At 36.8% G+C, this 14,490-nt stretch overlaps 1 protein-coding gene across 6 annotated transcripts in view; it reads right to left on the minus strand.

Annotated features, from left to right (window-relative positions):
• SLC12A7 (solute carrier family 12 member 7) overlaps window positions 1-14,490 on the minus strand; it is a 74,769-nt gene that overhangs the window by 22,779 nt on the left and 37,500 nt on the right. For all 6 annotated transcript variants that reach the window (XR_012585575.1, XM_074575656.1, XM_074575660.1 and 3 more), the window contains exons 10-17: window positions 13,652-13,750; window positions 12,891-12,948; window positions 11,736-11,910; window positions 8,375-8,493; window positions 7,522-7,620; window positions 5,187-5,306; window positions 3,035-3,139; window positions 597-765 (exon numbers count right to left, since the gene is read on the minus strand). Coding sequence is in view for 5 of the 6 variants with exons in the window: in XM_074575656.1 (XP_074431757.1) it covers window positions 597-765; window positions 3,035-3,139; window positions 5,187-5,306; window positions 7,522-7,620; window positions 8,375-8,493; window positions 11,736-11,910; window positions 12,891-12,948; window positions 13,652-13,750 (944 nt within the window). In the remaining variant the exon portion in view is untranslated. The remainder of the gene's footprint in view (window positions 1-596; window positions 766-3,034; window positions 3,140-5,186; window positions 5,307-7,521; window positions 7,621-8,374; window positions 8,494-11,735; window positions 11,911-12,890; window positions 12,949-13,651; window positions 13,751-14,490) is intronic.

Consider the following 14,490-nt stretch of genomic DNA (forward strand, 5'->3'; position numbering starts at 1 on the left):
TTCCTACCTCATCCTACCTTCTCTGGAGATATGGGATAAACAGGAAAGAAAAACAAAAGATAAAGAAAGTAAGGGATCTCAAGAAGGATGCTGTTTAGAGTTAAGCAACAGAGTAGGATTCCAGCAAAGATGGCTCCTAATCCTAGGTCTGCTATGTATTTCTAGGACAACACAGAAAATATCATCGTATATACATCCAGAGTATGAAATTATGCCAAACACATCTGCATTTGTTCGATAAATGTTAAAATTTCTGTTAAATAATTCCATTTTCTTTGTGAAGTGGTTCGTTAAAAAAAAAGTCTACCGCTCGGCTTTTTCAAGAACATAAATTTGATTGTGAACCCAGGGCTCTAAATATCAAAAAAAAAAAAAGAGTTAAGAAGTATCAGCGTTGTCTTATCCTATTAGGAAATTTTATAAAACATTTTGCCACATACACCAACCTATTCTTTATATATAATCACTGATTGTGCTGATAAGTAAAAATTGATTCAATACTTTACAATAGTCTGTTATAATTCAAGATATGAGTTATCCAGATTCAATAGTTAAATACTAATGGAAGTTACAAGTGTTTGTAAGCTTTTACATACCTCTTCAGCTTTCTGAGTTTCTGTACTTTTATCCAAGTAGATTCCCTGAAGCACAGAGCCCACGATAGTCAGTCCTTTACCAGCCTTCAATTGAGAGGTGAAAGAAAGCAATCTAGGATGTTTCACCAACTGCTCACTATCCAAATTTAGCAAGACCAAAAGTTGAGGTCTGCCAAAAAAAAAAAGAAAAGTTAAACGCACACATATACATAAGCAAGAAAGAATTTGAAAATTAAAATTAACGATTAATAAAATGCAGATTAAGTGTTTAATTCAATGGAAAATATTCACCTATCAAGCAAGTCAGTCATAATTTGCAATAGCAACAAGACTTTAGGTACAGAATTCCTACATGAGCCACCATACCATCATTCAGAAAAGCTACCTTAAAGAACAGTTTTACCAAGAAAATTATTGAATTAAAACTATCAGCCTTCCACGGTCATCTAGTGCAACTTGCTGCTTCAAGGGGGTAAGCACTGAATGCACACCAGGTTGTTTACAGCTCCATCCAGTTGAAGATCTCCAGAGACAGAGATATTATCGCCTCTGGGTAATGGCTTCAATGCTTAATTACATCTTCTCTCTCTCACAATTTGGTCATGTTCTCTCATTTTCCTACCATATACTGCTATGAAGAGTCTTGATTCCATCTTCTCAGTAGTCTTCTTAGGTATTGGATACTTACCAGTTAGTCATATCAGCTTTTAAGCTCCCCTTAAGCCTCCTCCAAGCTGAATAATCATTGCTCCCTCAGCCTCTCCCCACAGGAGATATGCTCCTGTGCCCCAACCATCATGTCAGTGGTCCCCTGCTGAACTCACTCCAGCTTATTGATGTCTTTCCTACATTAGGGTGCCCAAAACTGGATGAAATAATCTAGACATATTCTAGAGAGTGCTGAGCAAACAGGAATATTATTTTCCAATATATTTACTTCTCAATATACTAGCTATGCTCCTGTTGATGCAGTCCAACATGTCACTGACAAGGCACACTGTTGGCTTACTATCTACTGGGAACCACAGGTCCTTTTCACCAAAACAGGTTCCCAGCCTTGGGAATGTCTCAGCCCAGGTACTGGACTTGTCCTTCTGGATTTTCATGCTGTTCTTGTCAACCCATTGCTCTACCTGCATAGGTCCTTCCAGAAGGACAGTCATACCCTTAACTGTACTGATAGCACTCCAAATTCAGTTTCAACTGCATACTTGATGAGGATGCGTTCTGATTCCTTTAATCAATACCCAACCTGATTACTTTTACCAAATCAACAGTTTATAGTTTTCCTGTCATTACTACAAATTCAAGAGAACAATGAAGAGCCAGAGCACACAACCCACCTCAAAACCAGCACAGTTTAAGACATAACAAGAAGGTCCAGTTCTAGCAACTACATTGTCACACTAGCAAGGTAACTCATCTGGAACCGAAGCGATATCAGACATTTAACAGGAAGGCTCTTAGTCAACACTACATTGCATTCTGTCTCTGAGATGCTGTGTTCCGACAGTTGGCTGTGGCTTGTGTATTCCATAGTAATTGCTTATGTGCATCAGTCCCATGACAAATGGTGTAATAATGTCATGACACCGAAGGGCAACAGAACATTGCATGTGCATGCACTCAGGGATACTTTAATTATAGTCACTGCTGTGTGATAGTATCACAAAATTACTGACAATTTCTTTTTGGCGTGTTCCACTGAACAGAGTTCTTCTGATTTGCATTACGTTCATCAGAAGTGACAGTGTGCAAATGTCCTTTTGTTTTTAAATGCTAAGTAATTTTTTGTGTTTGCTTTGAGAAAAATCAATAGTTTAACAAGTAAAAAGAATATATTGCAAAAATAGTAGCGGACATCTAACTCCATTACATACAAATGGACACCAAATGTGAGATTTTTGTTTTAATGATATCTAAGCAATTTAGAAAGTGTTATGATTAAATGAACCTATATTAAAAAAAATTGCCAAAAAGAGAATTTAAATAAATAACAGATCCTCTGTATATTTATACAATGTAATTTCAGGAGGAACATAGACAGAAGCACAAAAAAAACCCAACCACCATTATGGAATTGAAGCATTTCTTCTATAGAGACAGTGGGACTCAGTGATAACTGTTCATTTGAATCCAAAAATCTGTAAATAATTAAACACTAAAATTCTTATGTACTTTCGAAAACTATAACAATACCACATGGATTTAAGTTTGAGTTAGTTTGCCCATATTTCTAGCAAAATTGATTACTGGCTGACCATAACTCACAGTCTATTGCACTAATATAATACTATTGCAACAACATCATTGCCATGCCCAAGTTAAAACATTATTTTAATTATGAATTTCACTTTGGCCATTAACTATACCAGCAGTATTTCCAATAGATTTACATATTTCAGGAATTGTGTGACCTTGGAAGGCATAGGGCTTACCTCCAGTTCTTGGTGTGAGGAGGACTGTCTTCAACACGAAGCAAAGCATAGCGAGCTGCATTAAGAGACAGTCCTCGGATTCCATCACCCCATTCTTTTTCCGCTCTTCAGGGTGCAGAAGAGATTCAATTAACAGGGTTCCGTTTAGTTATACAAATTAAGTACATTTTCTCGTGTGAGAGATAAAGGGCATAAAAAGTTAACACTCTTTTTTGCATGAATGCATGAAAAAAACTCATCTTGCAGATTTAAATCAAGAAGGAAGACTAACAAAGGTGTGAAGCAGTCTCAGGTACCTTCACGAGTACTATTTGGTAAGTATTTAATAATATTTATTATGACCTATTTTATTTATACTTCAAAAGCTTTTTTGTAGTCATGAGAACTACTCAAGTGCCTTTTAAGCACTAGAATGAATAAGTGAGGGCTACTTAAAAGGAGTTGTTTTAAAGCAACAGAATGAATAAGTAAGACTTGACTTTGTATGGATTAGTGTGTTATATGTTCTCCCCCAACACCACACTACATACAGCTTTCTGCACTTCCTTTCTTTCCCAGCTTCTCTCCCAGATGAGCCTAAAGCTTTATCCACCCTCCTACCACTTTCAGTCTCCCTACATTTTCCATTCCTCTTTCTCCCAACACAAAGCTACGCTATAGACGAGGTGGCCAACCAAATAAGAAACAATGGTTAGGCTAACACATTGTTTTCCTCTGTGGGGATTCTAATTAGCAAGGGATCCACCTCCCTTGCCCTCCCTCCTTCCCTCTTATTTCTACTCACGAATTCTCACTGAACTTTGTTACCACTAGCCTTCTTTTGAAATTTAGATGAAATAAGCCAAATTGAATTCAAAAGCGATTAAAAACAACATGGCAATTAAAATGTACCCTGACAGGCAGCACAGTCACATAAGTTTCTTTTACTTAGTTATCCAAAAATTAAAATAAAAACTGAGGTTTTCTCCACACAGCAGTTTTTAGAATGCTTCAGGGTGAGTTTCTCCCCACTGCCAAATCAGCCCCTGCATTTGTAGAGGCAAGGAGAAGAGAAATTTCCACAAAAAAGACTCTTTTTGCACAGGGTAGATGTGCTGGCTACATGCCAACATTTGTAGAGCCTGTACATGAATCTGGATGTATGTGCATACTTACATACACACACAGAAGCAGAACTGTTATCATCTGATCCACCTTCCTGGCTAAAATAGGCAAATTAATTTCCTTATAATTAACCCAGTAAATGGAGCTGTTACAATCCAGGAAAGCATCTAATCTTGAAAGAGAGATATTAAAAGATGGAGAACCCAAAAGATGGAGCAGTTTATACCAGCTGATCCCCTTAAGACGTGTGCTTAACTCATCAAAACAACTGGCCTCGCTTCAATTTCCTGCTTGACAATTTTTCTTGACTATAATCTTTCAGCATTGGGTATCTTTCTTTAGAAAGGGAAAGTACACACACTACTGATCATAATCACCTCTAGTGTTTGGATATGTTGTTCAGTTGGGGATTTTTTTGGTTAGGTTTTGGTTTTTTGTTGTTGGGTGAGGTTTTTTTTGGTGGTTTGTTTTTTGTTGTTGGGCTTTTTTGTTTGTTTATTTTTTTAAATGAACTCAGTACGCTCCTTAAGTCTCCTACTTGCACAGCATTTCTTACATGTGTGGCTCTGTATGTGCCCCTACAGTGCAAAGCATGTTGCAATTTAAAAATTATCTAAGCTTTCAGAAAACAGATAACTTCCAGTGGGTGCTCTGGATTGTTCAGTGTCATTCATTCTAAGAAGTGCTACAGTCCACCCAAAAGAACAAGTGAATAATAAGGTAACAGATATGTAATATTTGCTACTTGATATTAAAAGGTGATGTTTCTGAGGTACCAAAACTTTACACCATAATCTGTGCTCAAATGAAAATTTCCCAGCCTTATTGGTTCTTATTTTGATCAGTTCTGTCTGTGGAGAATTTTGCAACAGAGCTTCCAGAGGAATTAGAACCTGAAAACTTACAGCCCTTAAAGAGATGGCATCTTACCTTGTTTCAAGGAATACTCTTAATTGTATTACTTCAGTTGTGTCTATTTTATACAGAAGTACTTTTTGCTGAACATTAAAGATATTAAATATAGAATAAATAAGATATATGGTCTTACCCTCTATATTCTATGTATTTGTATATACATCCTGCGATTAGCATGGCAATCAAAGCATAGTACCAAGAGCAAATGAACATCAAGGCAAGACATAAACTCATCCCCAGGAATGAGAGAGTCCTAAAAGAAATCATGTTTTTCCATTTTTTTAAATAGGCATGCAAACGTTCTACAAAGTCAATTTCTTATTTCCGTTAACTTCCAGTAAGGCCTTCTTCAAAGGCCATTTCATAGCTACTATACAAATAAAAATACATTGTCCCAGTTTTAGTTTACAAAAAAAAGTTACATTCTAAACTTTTGCGTGACTTAAATTATACAGCTGAACTAGATATTAACAATAGATATACTACCTTTGTCAGCTCTGAAACTCTATCAGTACCTCCAAGTAAGGTCAGTTTCAAAACACATTGCTATCACTCACTGTTAGATTTGCATTTAACCAAACTCAAACAATACTAAACAACATTACTTCCAGCAAAAATAGTTGATTAGTTTAAATAAGTGTGACTCATCTATTATATTCTCCACTTGCTATTGTGACCTGTCTCTTAGGCAAGAACACACATCAGTAGACAAGAATAGACAACAATCTTGCAAAGGCTATAAAGAAAGAATGACTGTGAACTGAAAAAGTTACAGAAGTATTTACAGATTAAAGTTTATACTTCTGGTTTGCCCACACTTATTTCAAAATAGGCGTAAGTCAGCTCAGAACTAGACAGTTCTGTGAATACTTTTAGTCACATACGACACCCCAGATTTCTTTTCACCTGATCTCCAAATTAGAGCTAGCTTTCACTGTATTGACAAAGAGCATCAGCAGACCCAACTTTCGTTTGGTAGCTTTAGTTTGCTTCTTTAGTACCATACAAGTATTTGAGTCCAAATGCATCCAGTTTTAAACCAAATAAATGCTTTCTACCTGTTATGAGGACATGAATCTAAGTGTAATTTGTCTAAAAGAACAACTACTCTTTCATGCTTGACTTAGCCAACTTTACTAATGCAGCCAAACACTTTCACTCAAAAAAAAAAAAAAAGTCCCGTCCCAGTTCTGGCCAAGCATTCTGATACCTGCTTTGGCTAGAAGTGATTACAAAGTCACACAGCGAGTCAGTTGGCTCCCTGATCTCTCTGGGAAAAATATAAAAAAGAATTATTTCTAAATGGTTACTAATTCTGCTGCTGCCATGTCACAGCCCTTTGGGGTTTTTTTCCTCACTGTCATCCATCCCGTACCTCTTGCTACCATCCATCTTATCCACCTGCCTTAGCTTTTAAGCTACTTTGTACCTCCTACTATGCTTCTTCCACAATCAGATTATTCAGGGGAGGTGCAACAAAAAAGCCCCCAAAAGACAGCAACTCCCCGTTTTCCTTCATGTTGCAAATACTACTAGGTGTCTGCAGTGATAAAACTGGGAGACTGGCACTGATGTATTTGGAGGTTTAGGTGCCAAACTTGTAAGCACCTAGTGAGCATATTAAAAAAGATTTTTCAGAGCTGAAACTGTGATATTTCCTTTTCACTCAGTTCTTTAAAAGGAAAAGTAATAAGCAACTCTTACGTCCTAGAATCAGGCCGCCTTATCTCCTAAACACTCTAGACTTCAAGGCGTTTCAGCATTAAAAATTTCTCAATACAATTAACTGGGTATGTATTTTTAACATGAGGTAAAAAAAATAAAGAAGTTTCCCAATCTTAGTCTGAAATATTTGGACTCTTCAGCCATTTAAAGAAAATAAACTAAACCAAAAAATCACACCCACACTTTCTGTATATTAGACCTTTATGACTTTGTCAAGTATCCACTTGTCTACTGCAGTTATCAAATGCAATGTCTAAAGCATGACGAATTTTAAAAACAGTAATATCACATCACTGAAAGAGCCAACTGATGTATATTAAATGAGATTTTTTTTCCCTGTACAAGTTTTGGTTTTGTATTATTTTTTTTTGCATGAACTGTAGTGAAAAGTCTTATCAGCCTTCCTGAAAATTTTTTACCACTTCTCCTTATCTACATATAAGAGACATTTTATTTTTTTTATCTTCATCTCACATATTCAGATCTCTTGGCTTATAAGCAATATTAAATGTCATCCTGTAGCCCCTTCCCAAATCCTCTACGTTAGCCACATTTTCATGATCACAGCTATTACTAGTCCTATTCCAAACACATGAAAACAAATGTCGCTGTTAGGATATTCAGAATCATCTAATAACTCATTTAAATCAGAAAGGAAGTTTTTGTTCTATTTTGTAAGAACATCAACAATTTAAGACTGCATAATTAATTTTAACTCTTCTGAATGAAGGAATGTTCCCTACCAGTGGTAATACTTGAAACGAGGTCTCCAGTTGGGAGTCCGTAAAAGCGTCTGAACTGCACAAGCGAGATTTACAAACATATAGCACATAAGGAAGAACCTGTTATAAAAAAAAAAGAGAGCATTTTCCAATAGGAAATTAGCTAGACAGATTTGCATTAAAAGGCTGAACACAATCCAAAGAGGCGTAAGAACTTGTATGCCATGTTCACAGTGTCCAACAGAACACAAGATGTACATTAAATTAATACTTGTAGAGTATTAGGCCTCAAAACATGGTATTAGCATCACATGGAGTCTCAAACAAAGATTTCAGAAAAAAAATGTAGCAAACAACTGATAATCAATAGATGTATCCCATCGGCTGGGACAGAGTTAGTTTTCTTCATAGCAGCTCACATGGTGCTCTGTTTGAGCAGCCTGGTCCAGTGGGAGGTGTCCCTGCCCATGGCAGGGGGGCTGGAACTAGATGATCTTTAAGGTCCCTTCCAATCCAAGCCCTTCTATGATTTTACGTTATAGATTTGTAACCAAATCAGTGTTGATAACACAGGTATATTTACACTGTTTCTGAGCACTGCTTACACAGTATCGAGGCCTTCTCTGTTTTTCTTTCAACATTTTATTATTAGCATTCAAGAACTCTGTCCTGGAAAAGGTCTTTTGTGCCTAGAAATAAGTTCCAGACAAAACATTTTGTTGTTTCATATCATCTCCAGGATCAAATAGGAATATAATTGTTAGAAGATGAAGTCTAGCATGTGTTATTTCAAAAAGAAAAACCATTACCTAGTTAATTTAAAAATAAAATTATATTTAACTTAAGAACACCAACACACCACATTCATACTTACATTGAAAGAATTGGTGCCACACTGTCCAATGAGGCTATCAAAATTCCTATTTCACAAATACCAGCAGTGAGGAGCAGAGCCCAAGTTGGTTCTCCATTTGCTTTTCCATGACCAAATACCTAGTTCAATTCAAGAAAACAGCAAGATTAGGGAAAGCTGTTCATCATACACTTATGAAATATGGTGCAGATTGCAAACTAACTCCAACTGGAACCAAAAATAGTCACTAATTACAAACGAAAATGAAGTAATCTATACTACAAAAAGCTACAAACAAAATTGCAAAACCACCCACTTCCAATAAGAAAAACATTTACTAAAATAAGCAATGACTATATAACATTAAAGTACTACTGCAGTTGCTGTTGAACTTAAGTAACTTCAAATCCACATGCATTGGGGATTTATGTTTAGTCTATAAAAAGCTAACATAGCTGAGGGCAGTATTTTTTTGTAACATACAGAATAGCCATCAGCTCAGTACTTATAAGCAGAAATATTGATCTTTAAAGAGAACTTAGCTAAGCCCATGATCTTGCACAGAGCCCTACCAAAAATCATTTTGCATGTGGTAAAGAATTCTATCCAGCCATACTGGTGATAGAAGGCAAAACGCCTCACCTGAAGTTCCAGTAGTATTTATTCTCCTCCATACAATTATAAAGGCTAAACCCTCACTCCCATGTGCCTTAATGCCTTCCTTTCAAAATGTCTATGTTCTTCACTCATTCTCCTTACCGTCTCCCTAGCTTCTTGTATTCCATCAATCTTCCGTCTCCTGTATTAAAATGCCATTTTTTTCTGCTCATGTTTCAAGTATGTTGTTTTATTTCTTAAATATGTCATACTCTTGCCCCTGTATTAATGTCCTTGCATTCATTTCCTTGGTTTTCCACGCAGCTATATTACTCCAAAACTGCAAGCCCTTTTCAAGTCTCAAATCCCTCTTCAAACATCCTGCTTCTCCTGGATTCCCTTTCCTTCACTTCCCAAACCACGTAAATTTTTTTCTTCCGATTCTTCACTCCTTCCAAATCTAACCCTGATAAGAGGGAATCATACTGTCACCTTCTCACCAAGTACCAAATTTTTTACTTCGGGCAAAATTGAAATTTTTCATTTGTCTCTCTCAATACAACGCAGCATTTACAATTTATTGCATTACACCCCCTTCCCACCCACAAGTCAAACTCCATCATGATTCTGTCCCCGCACCCCAGCCTACCTAGTGTATTTACTTCCATTTACAGGTAGAGGTTTTGCAAGCCAGGGAACATGCCACTGCTCTCAACCGTAAAATAAAGCAGCAGCATGTCTGATACTCTTGTACATCCTCATCATCTTTCTCTAGCCCTGGTAGAAGAGATGCTCTTCTACCACACCAAGGGAATGATGATGTAACTTTCTCAATGAACAAGTTGCCAATACTGTAAGTGCCGAGCAGCTCACGCCAGCAGAATTGGAGACGCAGCAGTTGCGTTTCCTGCTAGCAGTAGCACTGCTGCAAGTACTGCTGGCAGAACATTCAGGCAGCAGAGGGGCTGCAGAAGTGGCAGCTGCTGTCTTTTTAACTCTTTTTAACTCCCACCAGCAATACTAGTATACATTTACGGTGACCATTCTCCCCTCTAGCCCAAGAGAAGAGAAGGACATAAGAGAAAATATCAAGGATATAGCCCTACTGAGTCTAGGCACTAGCAGACAGACCAGGGAAGCAGCAGCAGCAGAATGGAACCAAGTGATTCAAGACTGAGAAAAAAAAGCTGGCAACAGCATTATGATCTGCCTTTAAAAACAAAACTCAACACACAACAAAAAAAAAAAACACCACAACACACAGAAGAAAACCCACCCCCCCCAAGCCACTAGCATTACCTCTTCCATTTTGCTTTGCTTCTCAGCTTTTCCAACCATGTCCTCTAACCATGTACAATCCTTCCCCCTCTTCACAGAAGTGCTTTCCTCTCCTATTTCCCCATTACCACATATTCTGCACATCTCCCTCCTCCTCAGATGTTACACACACACCCTCCAATCCCACTCGAATTCTCCAGCTAACCCATCACTTATAACAGTCTAAGCACATCCTAGCTGAGGAATTTTCTCCTCAATTCACACATCAATGCGTTCGCTCATTGTAGGCTTTCACCAAACTCACGAACTAAACCAAGCTGCTGTTCTATACATAGCCCTCACCGACAACGGATTATAGATATCTCTGAATAGAGTTTATTCACCAAGAGTAATAGCCCATTTTTAATATGATATACTACACCGACCTTAGATGCGAGACAGCATCTCGTGTGTATGTATTCCGTACTTTATCCAAACATAAGTTTCGTCATGTAATTTAGGTATCACAATCCCACAGAGATATATAGAAACAATCAAGTGTTCCAAATCATCCTCAGGGCTCTCTCCACACAGAACAGCCTATTCTCCTAAATTCAGTCCTTCAGTGTCTGTGCTACCTGCAATTTCTTTCTGTGTTCTAATTTTGACAACTGTCCCCTAACTCTTTTCCCAAAATATTCACAGTTACTCAGAAATAATCCTGGTTCTTATACTTGAACCTGTTCTAGGTAGGTTATCATTGTGCTGTGCAACTGTTGGCTATTCTTGGCAATTTGAGGTAAGCTTTCAAACTCCAGACTTCACCTCAGAAATCACAGCGTTGCTCTCTAGACACTATAATCTTTTGGAATTTTATTTCTTTATTTTTAACTCAGGTCTAGTTGTCTAGTTTTTACAGATGCAGCCCAGCAATTGTGTTAAAAGCAAGTGTTCTCTTTGCTTCTGTTTGCCAGTTCCCTTACTGACTTCCTTTGAGAAAAATCTCATTTATTCCGAAAACATTCAGAAGTATGTCAGAAAAATCTTAATATTTGGAGTCATGGGATGGAATTCTATGGTGACATGTTACATCTTTATTGACTTCATTTACCTTAAAACAAAATGAGTAAAAATTAGAATTGTATCTCTATGATACCAGAAGTCTCATGCAGTTCCATAGTGAGATTAAGTCAACTCTGTTCACATATACAAGTTGTAAACAAAGCCTGGAGTCAAGAAGTTCAGTTGTTAGCTGCTTCTCAGTTCATTTAATTCTATTTATAGAAGACTAGTATTCTCAGTTTTAAGCCACTAACTTTTATGTTTAAGAACAAAAATAATGAAATAGCATTGCGCAGAAATCCAAGTTCAAAGTTTGTCCTACAATAGCTTGATCTATTGCTTTACACAATTAGAACTGAGCACCAAATCTTTCTCTCACAGTTCTACAGGAATAGCAGAAATAACGCCTTATTTTTCTGTCACAATATAAGCCATATCTGAAGTACCGTAAAGAAAAAAGTCTCACTTGAATAAACGGTACAATCCCATCTCTTGCAATGGCCTGCAACAGACGGGGTGCACCAGTGAGACTCTGGAGACCAGCACCGCATGTTGAAAAGAACGAACCAATCACAATAACCCATGGAGAAGGCCAGGCCAGTGTACCAACCACTAGATTTCCATTCACGGCTTCTCCAAACCTTAGTGAGGGGAAAAAAAGAAAAAAAAGGGAAAAAAGTCAGTAAGAATTAAAATAACTTTTAGTATAGCTTCAACACCCACACTTCAATCTTGGACAACAGCACTTTTCAGCAACAAACACCATGTCACAGCATGCACTACAGGACTTCCCAACCAACCAATTTATCTTTATTCTGCTGTTTTAAAGAAAACGTATTATAATTGATTCGTTATAAATGCTGCCTCTAAGCAGACATGCAGCAGTCATCAGGATCTTGGCAAACGTTACCGAATGAACTGCTTCATCACTAAAAGCAAACTTGGGCATTAGAGAGAAATGGACACCAGCAAGGAAACAAATCTGAAACCTGACAACAGATTAATCTTGGCCAAGTCAACTTCTCCTAAGGGAGAAATCTATCAAAATCTGGAGGGTCTGTTCATGCTTATCTCCATTCCATTTATTCCCTTCACACTTCACGTGCCTCAAATATCCTCAGGATACTCACATGGGTGAAAACTGACATGACTCCTGACCTGCAACTGATTTTTTTAAAAGCAAAAAATAGTCATACATCCAGTGGAAATTATAGGCCTGATGGTACATTGCAGTCTCTCTCATGAACTCTCCTTGTTTTGTAACTGTCAAAAATATTTTTCTGTCTTTGTTCCTCAGAAGCTTCTTCTCTCAAAGTACTAACACTCCCCTTACCACCACCCGTCAGCTCCAAAAATACTATTATTTTCTTTCTCAAGAACATTTTATTAGGGACAGTAGCATGTCAAACATTAATCTTATATTCTGCTTCTACTTCTTGAAGGGATGCAGCCTGATAACCTGACCCATTTCTGCAGCCATCTCAGTTTAACAGACAGACTTTCCCTCTAGTTTTAACCTAAGCAAAAGAAAAATTTCCCAAAAGAGCCATTAATAAGTCCTATCAATATAACCCATGATCATACATACTCCCTGTAAAATTAGAAGTTGAATATGACTTACTTATCTCTTAATATCACACCTTCTATACAGGCACCAAACAACACTATACAGGAGAGATCTATTACTGAGACTGAAGGAACATTACAGTATAAAAAAAAAAAAATCACATACATAGGGAGAAAACACGTAATTTTTCAGTTAGGGATGAAACGAAAGCATCCATGACAATGAAGTGGGGAGATGGGTAGTGATATTTGCTGTTTTGTGGTTGTTTGTTTCAACTCTTCCCTGCTACAGCTTTTTAGTTTATGTTCTCAACAACTGCATTTGATGCACAGTTGATCTGTGAAGTATTGGATGTAGCCAATTCGTACATCATGCAACAGAACAGACATTTTCTCATACAATAAGCATTTGTGTCTTCTAAGTACTGAAGGACTAACGATTTCTGTTGCTGGTAGCTTGCTCTAACATTTTCACTTGTTATACCGCATATGACAACAAAGCAATCTGCCAAATGAAGCATGATGCTAAAAACCTCTACATCACTTAACTAAAACCATCAATTACATCTTGGAATTTGAAGCACAAATAGAATATACAAAAATATTTACACATACTAGTAAAGTTTGATATTTTAAAATAAGATTTATAGATAGTATTTATATTTTAGACAATTATTAAATATCTCTTTTCAGTTTGATTTCACTCATTTTATACTCGGGCAACTCTAATGACTTCTCAATGGAAAAAAAAAAACAACTACTGTTATACCTGCAGAATGCACCCTGGAAAAAAAAAAGTCACAGCATAAAGGATACAAATAAAAGACGTAGTTGAAATAGCCAAAATTGTTCCAGTAGGAATAGATTTCTGAGCATCCTTAAGATCTCCAGACCTGTTTGAACCCGCCATAATGCCTTAGAAAGAGACCAATTATTATGTCATAAAAACAATTAACACTAGCTTCCTGTAAATATCTCATAGATTAGAAACATTTAACTTTAAGCCTGATTTAACACATCATTACCAATGGAGCAGGCTACAGAAGTGTATTGTAATCCTGCACAAATCATCAATTTATACCTTAATTTTGTTCAGAAATTTGTGTTACCACTCATTGTTGATTGAAAAATCCCAGAAAGCTCAGGAAAGACACAGATAAAAAAAACTGAGGAAGTTATTTTTCAAATATAACTTCAGAATACATTTTAAAATGGGGAAATATACAGGAGCAGCAAGATGTTGGGGATGGATGTTATAAACTAATGGGGATTTAGCAATTTTAGCCAGTGTGACCAAATGCACTAACTTTCTACTAAACAGACCATACATAATGAGATATGCAAAAGCAAATCAATAAGCTAAGTAATAAAAAAAAATATATAAACAGAAAAGAAAGGAGAAGGCAGAAGTACAAGAAGGATATTTAGGAAACCACATGTATGCATCCCTGTTTGAATCTAACAAGAGAAAATACATTTTCTAGCACATACTGTGACAGAAGGGAAAAAGTCATACAATAACTGACTAATTCTACCATCTTTTTTAGAATTGCCCTGACTACTGTTGGAGGCAAAAAAACCAAACGTGGAAGGTAATATCAAGTCATTCCAGTGCAAAAGCATGAAACTGTAATCACAGACTCGGATATGATGAG

Source organism: Larus michahellis, chromosome 2, assembly GCF_964199755.1.
Source record: "Larus michahellis chromosome 2, bLarMic1.1, whole genome shotgun sequence".
Lineage (NCBI taxonomy): Eukaryota > Metazoa > Chordata > Aves > Charadriiformes > Laridae > Larus > Larus michahellis.